The sequence below is a fragment of the Calypte anna genome, chromosome 4A (genome assembly GCF_003957555.1).
Source record: "Calypte anna isolate BGI_N300 chromosome 4A, bCalAnn1_v1.p, whole genome shotgun sequence".
In the NCBI taxonomy this organism is placed as follows: domain Eukaryota; kingdom Metazoa; phylum Chordata; class Aves; order Apodiformes; family Trochilidae; genus Calypte; species Calypte anna.
Genome location: NC_044248.1, coordinates 8992851 through 9009352, shown reverse-complemented (window position 1 = coordinate 9009352; position 16502 = coordinate 8992851). Strand labels below are relative to the sequence as shown.

The window sequence follows — 16502 nt, the reverse complement described above, 5'->3', positions numbered from 1 at the left end:
GTTCTGACACATTCAGCTTCCTTAGAAAGCTTCAGTTGGGTAAGAGTGTGTAAGCTTTTATCATCCATAAAAAAGTGGAAGCTTTTATGTATTTATTCCAGAATCTTAATGTAAGATTTTTAAAGCCAGTTTTACCTCTAGCTAGCCACTGGCAAACATTACCATCCCTAGATGTGTATAAAACACACACAAAGCTGTGTCAGGTTACATTCAGTCTTACTGCACCTGGTTTTCTGCACAAACCAGTGGCAGTGCTGGATCAGCCAACTCGCTGAGCTGCATCTCCTCACTCTGGCAGTGCCTTCTGATGAAGGTGAACCTGAGGTGAATACCTGAGCTTCCATTTCTAACTTTCATATGAGGAGGAGGAGTAACAATATGCAGCTCTTGAGAATTGTGCTAATTTTTAAAAAATGTAGTATTACTTCGGGAATCTCTAGAGCTTATAAAAGTAATCAATTTGCATTTAAAAACCTTTAATGTTGATGGGAGCTCCAGGCCTGGGAAGAATATGAAATATGCAGTAGTGACACTCTGGACAAAAGATCTGCAGTGCAGGAGTGTTCAAGGGGAACATTTTGTCTTAAGTAATTAATTTGCAGAAGAGATCCCCTGCTGTTGTTCTTGGTACAGTGCTCTCTGCATTTAAACATCAATCTAACTTCTGAAAAGTAAAATTTGCAAGTAATATTCTTTTAAATTTTTAAACATTTTAATGGCAATTAAAGGAATCTTAGTTGTATTACAATATCCTCATTTTCATCTTGCTATGGGAAGATATAAGTTTGCATGCATATATGCCAGAAAGACTTGCATTTTTATAGCTAGAGCTTTGTTTTTTTTGTTTCTACATTGGGATTGTACCTGAGAGTTTCAACCCCATTTTTAACTATCTGTGAGTATGTCTTTGCCTTGTCATAGTTTGTAGGATAATTTGCAGAAGTTTGGACTGTAACTGGATGGACTCTAGGCTCATAGAAACAACCTATTCTCAGTGCTATATATAAATCTGTAAATTGTAGAAGTAAAATTAACCAAATATTCATAACGATCTGTTACTTCATAGTTATTCTGCTGCTCCTGTTTCCAAATAAAACATGGACTGTAGTCTAAATTAACTCCAAGAGAAAGAACATTTTCACAGTGTGTCCTGTAGAGTTCTTCATTGATTTTTAACATGTAGCACTCTTCTGCTGAAAGGTTCTTGGCATTTTTGTTGTGCACTGTATTTCAAAGGTACAGTAATTGATGTAAATCATTGTTGAAATTTAGGTGCCGTTTTGGTACAAGTAATAAGGGATTGAGATGAGACTCCTAATTTATCTAAGACACACTGGAATGGCTGTTAAACTATCAGAGCTCAGCCCTAACAGACACATGGGATTCCAGCATCAATATAAAAAAAATAAATCTTTTTAGTATATGTTATGGAATGTTATTACATAATTGTTTTCTTTTTCCCTGTAGCCAAACCAACAAGTTTATCACTTCCATTGACGCCCGAGTCACCAAAGTAAGTACTAAAAAGTGCAAGCATTTATAAAAGGGAGGGGGGTTCAGTAGATTTTGGCTACAGCAACTCCATTTCAGCTTGTTTTTATAAATGTGCCCTGTCTTCCAGTGATCCCAAGGGTTCCCCATTTGAGAACAAGACTATTGAACAAACCTTAAGTGTGGAACTCTCTGGAACTGCAGGTGAGAAATGGGGAGTGCTGACTCTTCCTCTAAGCATGGCTCATGTGTGTGTTTGTTCATTTTAATATACCACATGTACACTGAGATCTCACAGAGGTCTCCAGTAAATTAACTTCAGTGCAGCTTTGCATTGACGATTTATCCAGTTACCTGAGAAGGAACATGCTTGAAAATATGGCTCCAAACCTACACAAGAGAGCATAATTTCTGGGAAAATATGAATGAAAACATTTATCTGTTATACTTCCCCATTTCCCTACAGATTTGTGTACTGCTGAGCACCATCTTTCAAAAACAAACCCCACAGCACTGTGTAATAGATATTATAAATGGAAAATTTATGTCATCCAGTCTGTCTCCAGTCTGGTCTAGGGCTGTATGTGACTGCATGTTTCAGTGCTTTGTCAATTCTAGATTAGTATGTCACAAATAACAGCTTTCTCCTCTACTGTTGAAAAGCTATTCCACAGTTTGTAGGTAAATTTCTTTATAAATTGTTATTTGTTTTATATGCTTGCTTTCTGTTTATTTCTTCCATTAGCACACAACCTCCCTTTATCCTCCTCTACTTTTCAGATCCCTGGTGTTTGTGCGTTTGGAAGATTTGGGGATTTTTTTAATCGTATGCTGGTTTAGTTCATGTATCACACATTGCAATCATTCAATTAATCTGCTCTTCTTTCTGCTACAGTCAGTTCCTTCAGTTTAGATCTGTTCTATTGCTTTCTCTCTGAACTCTGTTTTGCCTGCATTTTCCTGAAGTGTCCAGAATGGAGCACAAGAGCACATGTTGACCTCCACCTGAGCTCTTGCTATGATCATTTTCTTTCTCAGTTGTGTAATATTGAAAAAGATGTACCTGGCATGTGTTTCTCTCAGGATAAAAGTGGATCATGTATTATGTGATCTCCAGGGTTTTGGGGAGCATTGCAAAATACATCTTCAGGTACCATAAATCAGCTTGGTACCTCTAAATTCGGTGGCAGCTTTACACAACAGCAGGTCCCAGAGCTAGATTTGTGTATTTACTTTGGCCTTTTTACCTCCCTACACCCATCATCTCACTTTTTCATAAGCTTCTTTATTAGTTCAGTATTAAACATGCACACTTTGCTCTGTCTTAATAATTCCTTAATAATTCCTCGTGTGACAAAACAAAGCCTCCTTCCAATGCACCTTCCTTTTGCAAAGCAAACACAAGCATGGAGAAGCCTTTTTTATCATTACTGGAAAGCAAATCTGTACAAGACTCTCCATTTGTCAGCCCCTTGGTAAGTCAGTGCTTAGTTCTGCCAACTGAAAGGGGCAGATGAGGTGACTACAGCACAGAGTGGTACAAGCAGCCCTTGAGATCACTAAAGGGAGCAATGTTTTCTCCCAGCCAGAAAGTCAGGAGCCTGCTCTTCCCATCATCTGACTAGACAGAAATTGGGAGTCTGTCTGACCTCTGGTTAGTCCTCTTGTATTGCTTCCATAATGGCAACAGGTCTTGGTGTTACAAGATTTATTGCTCTCCCTCAGCTGTGCACAGAGGAGGAAACAAAACAGCTCTGTAGTTGCCTTAGACAATATAACCAGGAGGGTAAGTTCATTTAAAAATGATGTGAAATGGCACAGATGAACAAGTGTGTGAAAAAGAATGTCATACTATGAAAACAATATTTTTTTTCTACTCTGCAAGTAAATAGAGTCTAGCTAGTAAATAAACTGATGATAATCTGGAAGAATCAGAGTTAGTGGAGTGTGTGTGGCCAGGGATTTGGAGTGGTGTTACCAAGCCATGTTCATGATGGTGGCACTTGGACTTCATGTTGCACTCACTCTGGTCTTCACAGTACCTGGTGAGAAGGTTTCTGGAGATTGTATTTCATCCCTTAGTAACTGTATTAATCACTGCTTTCATATACACTAGACTTTTTTTTTTATATTCTTATATGTATATGAATCTATAAAAAGATGAGTGCTTTTGTATGTCTTTTTAACTCATTTGTATTGTGGTAGTGTCTTGTGTCGTGAGTCTGCTGGAAGTATAACCAAGTACACAACCTTGAGTACTGAAGAACTTACAGCATATATGAGTGAATGGCAGAACTGGGACCCACTTCAGTAAAAGAAAAACAAAAAACCCCACAACAAAATCAAACAACAAAAAATTAGGAAAAAGTAGAGGCAATAGTGATTAATAGTACCTTGTTCTTTAGTGAGACCCTGGCAACTCCAAATTATACCCAGATAACCGCATTGCTCATTGTTCTTATATAGGGCAGCTTGCAGTGTATGAGCACTATTTATTATAATTTAAATAGGAGTTGCCTTGATCTCAGTGCTGAATTGAAAAGACCATTAGCAGTGCTGTTCACACTATCGAAGCACAAAGTATTTTAATATAAATAGCAGCTCCCTTGATCTCTCTGCTGAAAAAAACGTTGGTTCCCTCACTGATGAATTAACTATAGAGTAGAAAAATAAATAAATAAAAGCATTTCCCACATGAGCCATCAATCTTCGTCACACACACATTTTGGATTCATGTATCTAAAAGTCAAACTGAAACTGTACTCTTGCCAGTGCTATATCTTGCTTTGCAACAGATTTGTCAGTAGTTGTGGATGCAAGTCTGTCCTCCCTAAAACTGCCAAAACATTGATTTTTCAAATTACAAGGAACAAATATTTTAATGTGTTTTTAGACTACATCTAAGAATTTGAATGCAATTTGAGTAAGTGGCCTATGGTAGTCTCTTGCTAAAATTCCAGCTCCTGTGGCTGATTTCTAATGCTGTTCTAAGGAGAAGGGACCAGAGCAACGTGATATTGAGGGAGGTGATGAAAATGTAGTGGAAGAAATTCCTGTGTAAGGCAGATCTCATTCAGAGTTAGAGGCTTGCAGAAGTTCTTCTCTCTTTTTTTGCACCATTAGCTGCATTGCCAGTGCCTTGCTAAGAGGCCATGGGCTTGAACCATCTAATTTCTTCCACGAGCATGGGAGGTTTTTGTGTCACTGGAAGACCTTTTTCCTCTTTGTTCCCAGTCAGGTTGATGGACGTCTGCAGACACAGGGACGAGGGGAATGTTTCACCCTCTGGAGGTGTCTGTGTTGCTCTTAGTGTTCAAGGGGTCCTCAGTGATTGCTTTAGACTTCCTGCTGAACTTCTAAATGCCCAAAGTTAGGTGGCATGGCACTCTCTATTCTCTCAGTTTCTTTTTAAACCTTCACTCCTGAATACTCAAAGCCATTGTTTAAGTGCACAAAGCGAGTTTACATGCTTGAGGCTCAGTCAGTAACTAGAAAGCTATTTCCACACTGATATACACCAGGTGACTTGGTGAAAAGTCTCTTATTTGCACACAGATCCCTGTAATTTAGCTGAGCATAAAACTCCTCGCCAGTCTCTCTTGTGTGCAAAATTTGAGTACTCCAAAAAGTTGGCAGAAAAGGCTGTATGAAAACAATCAGCTTGAATAGTGAGTTGGAATTCCTAAGCACCCTTGAGGATACTTATACCCTGCTATTTGCCCACCTCTAGATCTGTGCTGCCTCTTAGTTGTCAGAACAAATACTTAAAATCTATCATGTAAGAACTTGTTTGGCCTCAGAATGATTTCTGATAAAATGAGATGTGAGATGCAGAGAGTTGTCCAGAGGGAATAAAATCTAGTAAATTGTTTGATCTTTTCAGGCATCTGTGTTTATTCTCTGCAGCACTGACAACAGGATTAAACTGAATACTCAACAAGCATGTAGTTTTTTATTATATGATGGCTATTTAATTTAATTGTATTTTCCTGGATTCTGCAGTCTTGTGCCACACAAAAGCTCTTCCAAATCTGTTACTGAATTGAGCTGTTATCATGTGTTCAGCTTTTAAAGCGGCCTTAAATAATGCTTCCCTTGACAATGCATTTCCAAACTTAGAAGGTATAAAAGAATTCCTTTTGAATGCCTCTCAAAAGCCCGTTGCACATGTAGGTTCCAGGGCTGCGTTCCCCAAAAGACATTAGTTCTCAGCCTCCTCAAAGCATAACAAACATCATCAAACATTTAAATAATAACAGTTACAGTAGAGGTTTGGAAAGGTTGGTGTCTATCTAAAACAGCATTGCAAATCAGTTCTGAAAAGTCAAGATGTCACGTTTTGTGCAGAAGGACTCCCCTAATATCTGTTTATCAACCTAGCTGTGCTAAATCAGTTACTGTGTTTTGGGGTTTTTCTGGGAGGAGTTTTGGAGTGTGTCAAAAAAGTAGTTTCCCTCTTCTGGAGACTTTCTGTAAAGAAGTCACTTGATCAAGGTGGCAGTCGACACACGTGCAAACACCTTTTGTTGCACGGGCACAGGAAGGGTGTTGCTGCTTTGGCAGCAGTGCTGGCACACTGATATAAGCTGTTTTCAGGCACAAGATCACCAACTCAGTTCGTAGTATATAGATGTAGCAAGGCAAAGTGCAAACATACCATTTACCAAAGCCATTCAATTAAAGAAAAGTCCGAATAAAGAAAATGGTTTTGTAGGATGTCATGAGAGAATACTTGCCTTTTACTTTAAAAAGAAAAAAGGCTGTTTAAGGGGGATGATTGTAGAGTATGTACCACTTCTAACAGATTTGCTGTGCAGAAGTACATAAGTGTGAGTGATGTAGAGGTACTTGTTTATTATAGAGCACATTTCAATGCAGTAATCATAAATATTACTAAGGTTGTGCTCTGTTGAAATATGACCTACATACTCTTGATTGTTTGTGTTACGTGATTTGTCTGACACCCATTACATTCTGGGTAATGGCAGCCATTTGTTGCTGTGCACAGCAGGCTCTTTTGACAAAAGAAAATAGGCAGCAATAAAAAAGCTATAGTCTGAATTACATTCTGCACAGCGCTGCACTGCTGAGAGTTTGTGCAAGTGTGTTAACAATGCTCTGAACTGCCTCTTGTCAGCCTTCAGCCTGTAATGGCCATCTGTCCTTCCATAAATCTGTCAAAACCTGCTAAGTTCAAGAGAGAGCACAGAATATACCTTGTACTGTCAACACTAAAATGTACACGTCGACGGGGAAATCGGCACGCGTGAAATAATCCAGCAGTTGTGGAATATTGTAATGCCACTGATGAGGGATCGTGGCCCTCAGTGGAGATTACCTGGGATTAGAGTGAAGATGGGCAAGTGTGCAGCCAACTGGTTTTCTCAGAGTTCATAGTTTGGAGTTTGGCCATAGGACATCACGGAGGTGGAGCCCATAGCAGTGACATAGATTCAAAATTTGACTTTCTCCTCCATCCCACGGTGGAGGTTTGTTCAAAAGTTAAATGAGCATTTTCCAACTTTTATCTGTTTCTACTTGCCTGTGCACTTCCTGCTTCTGCTGAAAACCAGGAAAAAAGCCAAAATGCCACGAGGAAGCCCTTTCTTAAGCTGTCCCCAGCACAGTTCTGCCAGCAAGAGAACTGCCAGTAAATTTAGCTCAGTCTGTACTTTTGCAAGGTTTTTTTGTTTGGTTGGTTTTGGGTTTTTGTAGGTTTGGGTTTTTTTCCTTCTTTTCTAAAGGTTGTTGGACTTCCTGTCAGGCTTCAGGAAATCATTTTGCTCTGTGTTTAGCTTGCTTCCTGCTGGGGCTAGCTTTAAAGAAGTTGAAATGGCAACAATATTTTATGTTGAATATTGGATTATCTGTGGGGTTTCTTCGCCTGAAATTCTTAAATATGCATGTTTGTCGTGGAATGGTTGTGTTTCTGCTTCACTCTTTGTTTAAAACTTCATCCAAAAACATCATAAACTAACCCTGAAGCTTCTCATGGGATGTATAATTTCATGAGTAAAAGTGACAGTTCTGAATTTTTTACTTAGAGTCTTTGCTTACTCAAATCGTTGTTCAGTCTGAGCCTGAAGTTTTAACCTAGAAATTATTACTGCAGAATTTTTAAGACAAATTTTCTATTCATTTTACCAAACATTAATTTGATAGTGAAAAAAACCAAAAATATTTGTTAGTGAGGAGCTGAATAAGGTATGGGATGCAAATGGCTGATTCAGGTGAATTTTTGGGAAGGAAGTAAAAAATGAAGACTATTAAACAGTGATGACTTTACATGAAACTTTTCGCTATTCATTTCAAATTTTAGGTAACTAGAGTCTTAAGTGTCAATATCTTTGTCTCAGTTTCCCTGAATTTTGTGGCATTAGATGAAGTCTTCACGTAGCCATGGGTAGCTTATAATTGTTTTTTCAGAACATGCAGACAAAAAAAAAAAATCAAGCTTCTCTCTTACATCAAGTATTCATGCCTTGGTACTGCTATCTTTTTTGCTGGAACAAATTCATTGCAGCTAATGCAATGGGACTCCCAGTCTCCATTTATGATCCTTAGGGACCACCAGGCATTGATGGACTCTTTTCCTTCTTTACAGCAAAACACTATAAAACGTATTCCATTTGCATTGATCTGCTGAGCTCAGTTGCATGGTTAAAAATACAAAACAAAACACTATAGCCATGTTTGAAATACACATTTCCTGTAAGTGTGTCTGCTCTCTTTTCATTCTTGCTAAGAAAGTAATGAAGAGCTCAAGCTTGGGGTAGAAGAAGAAATTGTGGGCAGCATCAGCCTCTGGAGTGCTTAAGGACAGACTGGATTATTTAGGAAAACTGCCTGATTTCTGTCTAATTTGTTTAATTTTAAGCATATAAATTTATAAATTACATTAGGGTCAACTGGACAGAAACAAATTTTTCATACATAGCATACTAAGTACCAGCCTGAAGAGTTAATGATTTCCTGCACAGTAGCTGCAGTTCACTGCAATTTTGAAGAATTTCTGTTGTTGTTACAAAAAATACCGAGTTATGTTCTTTAAAAAAATAGTTGGAAGATGCTTCTTCAGTTCCCATATTTTACTGGAATGGCCTGTAGTCCTTCCTGATTATAGTGGTATAATCTATTATAGTTATGTGAACAATTCTGGTAGTTAGTACTATCTGTAGTCTTTGAATAGTTTCCTGGTTCATTTTGACTCCCTGCTTCATGACTGTCACTAATATTTAGTTCTAAATGCAATGGTTCATTACAGTTGCAGTTCTCTTGTTGTTCAGTGGGTTTCAGTTGCAGAACCACATTTCAGGAAAAATGTATTAGTTATGCTTACAAGAATGTATTATACATACATTAGCAATGGTTTACTAAGTTAATGAACTGTGAAGACAAAGAGTCATTGCAGTCAAGTTGGAGAGTTGCTGTACTTCCTTGCAATCAGGTTCTGTGTCCCACTGAGGTTTCTTTGGTAGCACTCACGTATTTTTCCTGGGCCTGCTTTTATCCAAGTTTTTGTCTAATATCATTAGGATTTTGACAGTGCAAGTCTTTTGACTTTTTATTTTTATAGAGAAATCTTTTTGATTTTTAACGAAAAAAGTCTTTTGGTTCTTGTGTCTTGATCTTCCCTATCAAAATCTATGCCTATCAAAATCTATGCAGATGCCATGGAGGAAGGGGAGGGGCAGAAATGACACTGAAGATTAATATCAATGCATTAGTTCTCTTGCCATTGTTGTTACCAGGCCTGTGGTGTCTCACACCTTAAATACTCCTATTCACAGTATTAGTAGTGTTAAATTAAAGTGACACGGTATGAATCTTGTTTTCTAACTAATTTGAAGAAGCACATGACCTACCTTCATGAACATTCTGTGTCTGCTCATAACCATTCTGTTCCTCCATTTTCCCCTGTAGGCCTAACTCCACCTACGACCCCTCCTCATAAAGCCAACCAGGATAATCCTTTTAGGACTTCACCTAAGCCAAAGTCATCATGCAAGACTGTTGTACCAGCTTCAAAAAAGCCCCGTTATAGTGAGTCTTCCGGTTCTCAAGGAAATAACCCAATCAAGAAGGGTCCAGAACAGACTGAGCTGTATGCACAGCTTAGCAAGACTTCAGTACTGTCCAGTGGACATGAGGAGAGAAAGACAAAACGGCCCAGTTTGCGGCTGTTTGGTGACCATGATTACTGTCAATCTGTGAATTCAAAATCGGAAATACACATTAAAGTATCCCAGGAACTTCAGGACTCCGGACAACTAGAAATTAAGGATTCTTCACCTGGGTGGCAGTGTCAGATTTGTTCTTCTCTAGAACAAGACCAGTATTTCAAGAAAGAGACTTTACAGACAAGTAAGCAGGCATCCCACAGTAATAACAGAAAACAGCTCCAAGACCAGGAAATTCGGGCTGAACTGAATAAGCATTTTGGTCACCCCAGCCAAGCTGTTTTTGATGAAGAAGCAGATAAGACCAGAGATCTGAGAGACAGTGATTACAGTAATGAACAATTCTCCAAACTACCTATGTTTATAAATTCAGGACTAGCAATGGATGGTCTCTTTGATGACAGTGAAGACGAAAGTGATAAACTATGCTACCCTTGGGATGGGACACAAGCCTATTCATTATTTGATATATCACCATCTTGCTCTTCTTTTAACTCTCCATGCAGAGATTCAGTGTCTCCACCCAAATCCTTATTTTCTCAAAGATCCCAAAGGACACGCTCTAGATCAAGGTCCTTTCCTCAACGCAGGTCTTGTTCCCGTTCTCCATATTCCCGATCGAGATCAAGGTCGCCCTGTAGTAGATCCTCTTCAAGGTACAGTACCATCATAACAGTTAATTAAAAGGAAGAGGAAAAAAAAATCAAATAAAAGGAAAGAATGGAAAAAACCCAAGAAATTACTTAATCTGAATTACTTAATCTGGTGCTCCAGTGCAACTTGTTCCTGAGCTGATTAACTCTGAAGGTTACAGGGTTGCTACAGAAACACTTGTTGCCATTATCCTTTGAATGTGCCAAGTTTACACTTTCAGAGTGGAGCCAGTCAGGTCAGTGACAGAGCAATTGGTGAGAGATGTACACAACTAACCTTTCCCATTATCTGTGAGCTGCCCGGTGCCAATCTAGCTGCAGTCCCTATCAGATGAAGCTGACAGTGGCTGACTCTCTGCTCTGTGTTAGCCTCAATAAGGAACATTACAGAGGGGTTGTGGGGAAGGAATCACGTGAGGCCCTTTAGTTGACTAGGGGATCGCAGCCTGTCACTGGAAAATCTCACTGGTAGCTTAGAAGAAATTGTAAGTTCAGGGAAGAGGTAGAAATAGTGTCAATAGATTCAAACATTTGAATGACAGAGGTGAATGTGTTTTTTCCTGCAGATCTTGTTGCTATTTTGAGTCCAGCCACTGTAGACAACAAGCATACAGAAGTTCTCCCTTACGTGCAAGATCGCGATCCAGATCACCGTGCAGTCGCAGACCCAGGTAGTGCCTTTTGCCTGCTCTACCAAGAGGTTGCTTTGCAATTGTTTTTTAAGAGATAATGAAGCATTCTAGCAACTGGATTCCTAATTTTCCATTCGTGAAGTCAGGTGCTTGATTTAATGACTAAGTTATGTTTCCTAGGTATGACAGCTATGAGGAATATCAGCATGAAAGGCTGAAGAGGGAAGAATACCGCAAAGAGTATGAAAAACGGGAATCTGAAAGGGCCAGGCAAAGGGAGAGACAGAGGCAGAAAGCAATTGTAAGCACTGTGAAGATAACTTTCATTTTTAAATAGAGTTATGTTTCTTTTCATGGATTTCTAAAACTAGAACTCAGGTTTTACTTTCTTTTTTATAAATGAAAAAATATAAAAATCTGGTAATGTATTTCTTAGTATGTTGATTCTTAGGCAAATACATGTTCTCATAACAATTTGTGTTTTGATGTTACAATACTGATTTTTTCAGGTTCTATAAATTGCAAGTCACCAGCATTTTCACAGTCAACAGGTACAAAAGGCTCACTAGAAAAAGGTTTAATTTCCAACAAAAAAAGAATGAAAATAAACTGGTCTATTTTTTATATAGACCTATCTGCGAATATGCCAGTTTATATTATATATCTCCTACCAGAGTGCCAGTAATCAATGTCTATTTTCTGTAATTTTGGGTTTTTACATAAGCAATATGAGAAGTCATCCTATATTCCAATCACTGGACTTCTATAGTACTGTAATTGTCTGTACAGGGGCTGCAGATAACAGAATTCAAAACTGGGATCCAAAGGCATGAGTTTAATTTTTTTTCCCTATCTAGGCTCAGTTAATTTTAAAGTTATTTTTAGCAAAATAAATAGTCTGAAGACATGATGCAATTTAAAAATGTCACTTAACACTGGCCCTTTCATAATGAATATGTATTATTTAATAATTTTGTTCATCAGTGTTCTGTGCAAAACAAATACCTGAGGCAAAGGAAATACCCATGTGGGGATAAGCAAATCTCTTTGTTGTTGTAGCAGGAGGACAGAAGACTGGCTATTGAATGGACAATGGTTTTTGACCCTTTTTAGTTCCCTGTTGTCAACTGCAAGATGTTTTTATAAATTAGACTTGGAGCTGCTGTAGATATGGCCTCCCCTTGTAGTTGCTAAGACTATTTTTGTGGCTCACCTTAACATTTTCCACTTGGATTTTCTGTGTTCTGCTTTTTCCATTCTGTTGTACGGGTGTTCTGGTTGTCCTCTGGCTTTTGCATGAACTGGTGCAGACTGGAAAACTTAATCTTCATCTCCAGGTTTTCCCATATTGTTCTGTCCAGGGCTCAACAACATGAATATTTCTTCTTTGCAGTGCCTTTAGTGGGCTTTGTAGTAAAAGTTTATTTGTCAGACATTCGGTAGCTTTTCCCCTAATGCTTACACCTGCAGAACACAGAGTGTGTAGAGACTGACAGAGACTGGTGCGGTCTACAGCAATGAGAAATTCTGGGAGGGAACAAGCACCTTTATTTTCTGATTTTTGTCTCTGCTAGTGTTGTTCTTAGTGAGCTTCATCAAATTATTTCACTTCTCTTTGCTTCAGGTGCCTTATCTACAAACTGTGGGCAAGAGGTGCATTTTGTAAAGAATGAAATGTAAAGCTATAACATGCTCTGCTGTGCTGATCTGAAACTCAGTGAAGGCAATGGAATGATTTTGCTTGGCTTGAGACAGGGCTATATTTAAGTCAATTGTTGCAGTTAGTTTTAAAATATCTGGCTTCCATCTGCTCAGAGATGAGCACTACCTTCCAGCAATCGTAACTTACGCTGTCTGTTCTCCCAGATCTATCACAAATTAGAGATTCAAGTAGAACTCTTTCATGGGTGTATCTTGCTATTTCTCAATTACTGTCCCTTACTGCTATAAATAAACATGAATCCTGCTGTGGAAGTAGAAAATGTGATTTAGTTTTAAACAAACAAATATATGGCAAGTGGCTAATCAAGAGAAAATGAAATAGAAGTTTAAAAGCTCCAGATATGCTGCATGTTAAAAAATTCAGACTTTTGAAAAGCAAGGTTGAAACTACCTCCTTTCTGAAGTTAGCCTTGTCATGATAATTTACTTCATTAATGAAATAATTTATTAATAAGCATAAATAAATCAGAACTTAAGAAATAAATATCAATAAAAAGAACACTGCAAAAGCTTGAAATCCAGTCAACTGTGTGAGAGCTGCAGGAGGGCTAGATGAAATCCTATTAACTCTTTTCCCCAAAGTCTATCAGCACGTGTACTTTAAAGATCAGTATAGAGTCATGTCAGTTTATTCCACATGACAAAAAGTAGGGGTTAGGGGGCAGCAGAGAAAGGGAAGTTCTGGTCCCATGAAGTCAGTGATAAAACTGGTATTATTTCTAGCATTCTCTGCTCTGTTTTTTGCTCCTTTTGGCTTAGAGATCTCTTCTGTATGGCTTTCAGATCTCTTCTTGAGGGACTCAACTCAACTCTTCTTTCGTTCAGCTACAAGAATCTCCCCTTTGTTTCCTTGAACTCTTTCTACAGTACCAGAAATTTAGATTTCTTTGCTCTCTGCGCTGGGGAATTTAAAAATTTTGTTTCTAACCCATTTTTGTGCTGCCAGAACTGATTCATGGCCACATAGCTCCAGATACTGTTCCCAGAGTATCCCAAACATTGGGCTACTAATGCCTCAGGTGCTTCCCAGGGAAGATTATTCTTCATCCCAGGAGTTAGTTGTATTAAGGATGCACATTGCAAAGGGAACAAAAGTTATGAGTGAGCTAAAAGTCATCAGGTATTATTGGTTCAATACCTAAAATTAGTTTCCATGTCACAACAGAACTGGGAAACCCAGGAAAGAGAAATGAGAAAATATTTCACATACTTTAATCTGTGAAAACCATATGTGCAGCAATGCCCTCTGATTGTACAGGCAGCTTGTATTTTGGCAGACGTGAAGGCATATTGGCAGAATGCTGAGGAGGCTTCTTTTAAAAGCCTGTGCTCATGCTATGTGGCAGAGACATGTTTAAGTAGCTGCCCCTTCAGCCTTGCACACAACACCTGCAGTAGCTTCAGATCAGGTAGAAGCCTGGGCTAGTATTTCCCTGTATGGATTCCTGAATTCCTCTCCAAACTTACAGCTATATACAGGTGTCCTGACCTCCAAAGGTGCTTTGATATTCTTCTCTTCCTGTACTTCTTTTTTTTTTATTTTCTTTTTCTTAATTTTGGGCATCACACTTGAAAAATACAGACTGAGTCCATGAGGTATTTTCCAGTTAGAGAGCAAGAAAAAAATTTTTATCTTTCGTTCATTGGTTTATTTACACTTTTCATTGTGATGCCTTTGCTTTGTGATGCTTTAGTTTGATCTTGACTTAACTTATTTCACTGGATCCCCATTTTGTTTTAGAATGGGTCCTCACTGAACATCAGAATGCTCTGTCACCAAGACATGCTTAACATTATTATGCTAACCAGATCATAGTGGAGACACATTCACCATGGAACTCTAGGAGCAGGACAGGACAGTCTACTTAGGACTTTGTGAAAACTGGGATCCAACCCCCAACCAAGGTAGATCCCAGTGATTCACCAAGAAGGGTGAGGACTCCTTTTTTCTTCTGTTAGGACATTTCTGAGTTTTATGGGCTTTTCCTCCTGCAGCTCATTAGACCATGAGGCAAAAACTTTCCAAATCATGGCATCAGAAGTAGAGTTACCACATTTCAGTTCTAGAGTCTTCAGTTCATGATGATTCCCCATCAATGGTGCACCAGGACTGGGGCTGTCTGATGAGCAGCCTGGTGTTCTGGATATCTGCTGCTGGAGTGCTCTGGTCACATCCTCCATGCAGCTCATTTCCTCTGTGCACTGGCTGCTGCCAAGAGGTATAACAAAATCAGCTTTTATACCTACTATTAACATTACTACTTTTCATTTCAAAGTGCTGACAGACTCCATGAGACAAGGATCAAGAGGCCCTCTCCCAGAGAGCTTACAAATGTAAGAAGATAAATGTGCTGTGAGGCTGCTGCAGCAGAAAGAAACACGTAGTTTCAAAGAAAATAAATTGCTCTACAACAGGAAGGCAGGAGAAGGGTGGTTTCACAAATGAGTTCTTGGCTTCTCTAAAGTCTAAAACCAGAGTCAGCCTCTAATGGAGTGCATTTCCACTAATGAAGGATCCAATGTGCACTGTATATTTAGGTTGTATTTTTTTGTCATTGCTCATCTTGATGGCCTTGATCCCAGGCACTCTACCTTTGCTGCTTGAGTTGCTGAAAATGTATCAAATGGATTACCTAAATCTTGAGGTTTACTAGCCCATCGTTATTTTTCTAGCAGTCACCATGGTGTGTGGCTGAACTGTTGAAGTCCTCAGCTAGCAAAATGGCAGCTCTTGTCCATTCTGTGCAATGGTCTTTCTTTTTTCTTGTTTTCTTGTTTCCTCCTTTTGCCATTCATACTTTCCCACAGGTCATAATTATTCCTTAAGACAGTCTAGACAAAATTTTTTCTTGCTATCATTACTGCAGAATGTAATGCTCTAATGGCTTTTTTAAACCGTCCATAGCACTTCTGTTATTTTAAACTCTGTCCAACCTTTCCCGTTGCACTTTCAAAATGATATTTGGCCTCCAGATCTCAGGATAAAAATCTTCATGGCATTCAACTGGAAGAGAGCAGTCACTTTGCATTGAATGCAGTGCAGACACAGAGCTTGGACCCAGCTGGCCACCCATGCTGGATGAAGCAGATAAGCCTTTGAAAAGCCCATGGCAGATCCCAGCTTTAAAAATTTTCCTGGATTTCTTCTCTCAGCTTCACATAAAGCATTATTTGGCTCTTGGAGAACTAGTTATACACCAAAGATAAAAAGAGGTAGGGAAAGCAGGAAGAGCAGCACTAAGTGGTGGTACCTCTGGACTGACTGCCTTCAGTTCAGTTCAGACCCTGCTTAGCAGCACCATGGGCAGGCAAAGCTAACAAGTGTTGAGTGAAGAAGCCCAGTAATGTGAAAAATAACACTTCCAGCAGTCCAAGCTTTAGTTTCTTAGGAAATACAAGATTAAAAATGAAGAAGGGGAACTGAAATAAATCTTTTGCAAGACAAAAAGGTCCTTAGCATCAGTGAACATTTTGCGGGATGAGTGATCCCTTTATTGACCTTTAGATGTGTAAGGCACATCCTGGTTCTGTTTTCACAAGTTTTGGCATTTTGATGCTTTAGTATTATTATTTGGGACTTGCAATACTGCTTTTCATTTTGAGATGTTTCTGCGATTTTTTCAAATACATTTTACTACTCCCCCTCCTGTTCTTCCCTCCCTCAGGTCCATCCTTCTTTCCCTCCAGTCCATTCTTCCTTTCCTCCTAAGATAATCCCATGCATGAATACAGGTTAGGAGCAGAAAGGGTTGAAGGCAGCCCTGAGGAGAAGGATTTGGGGGTGATGATGGAGCAGAAGCTCAACGTGAGCCATCAATGTGTGA

General features: G+C 39.0%; 1 protein-coding gene across 1 annotated transcript in view; it reads left to right on the top strand.

The window, feature by feature from the left end:
* PPARGC1A (PPARG coactivator 1 alpha) overlaps positions 1-16502 on the top strand; it is a 66351-nt gene that overhangs the window by 38312 nt on the left and 11537 nt on the right. Inside the window, exons 6-10 of the mRNA XM_030449762.1 lie at positions 1468-1513; positions 1622-1695; positions 9415-10327; positions 10891-10995; positions 11137-11257. Coding sequence (XP_030305622.1) covers positions 1468-1513; positions 1622-1695; positions 9415-10327; positions 10891-10995; positions 11137-11257 — 1259 coding nt within the window. The remainder of the gene's footprint in view (positions 1-1467; positions 1514-1621; positions 1696-9414; positions 10328-10890; positions 10996-11136; positions 11258-16502) is intronic.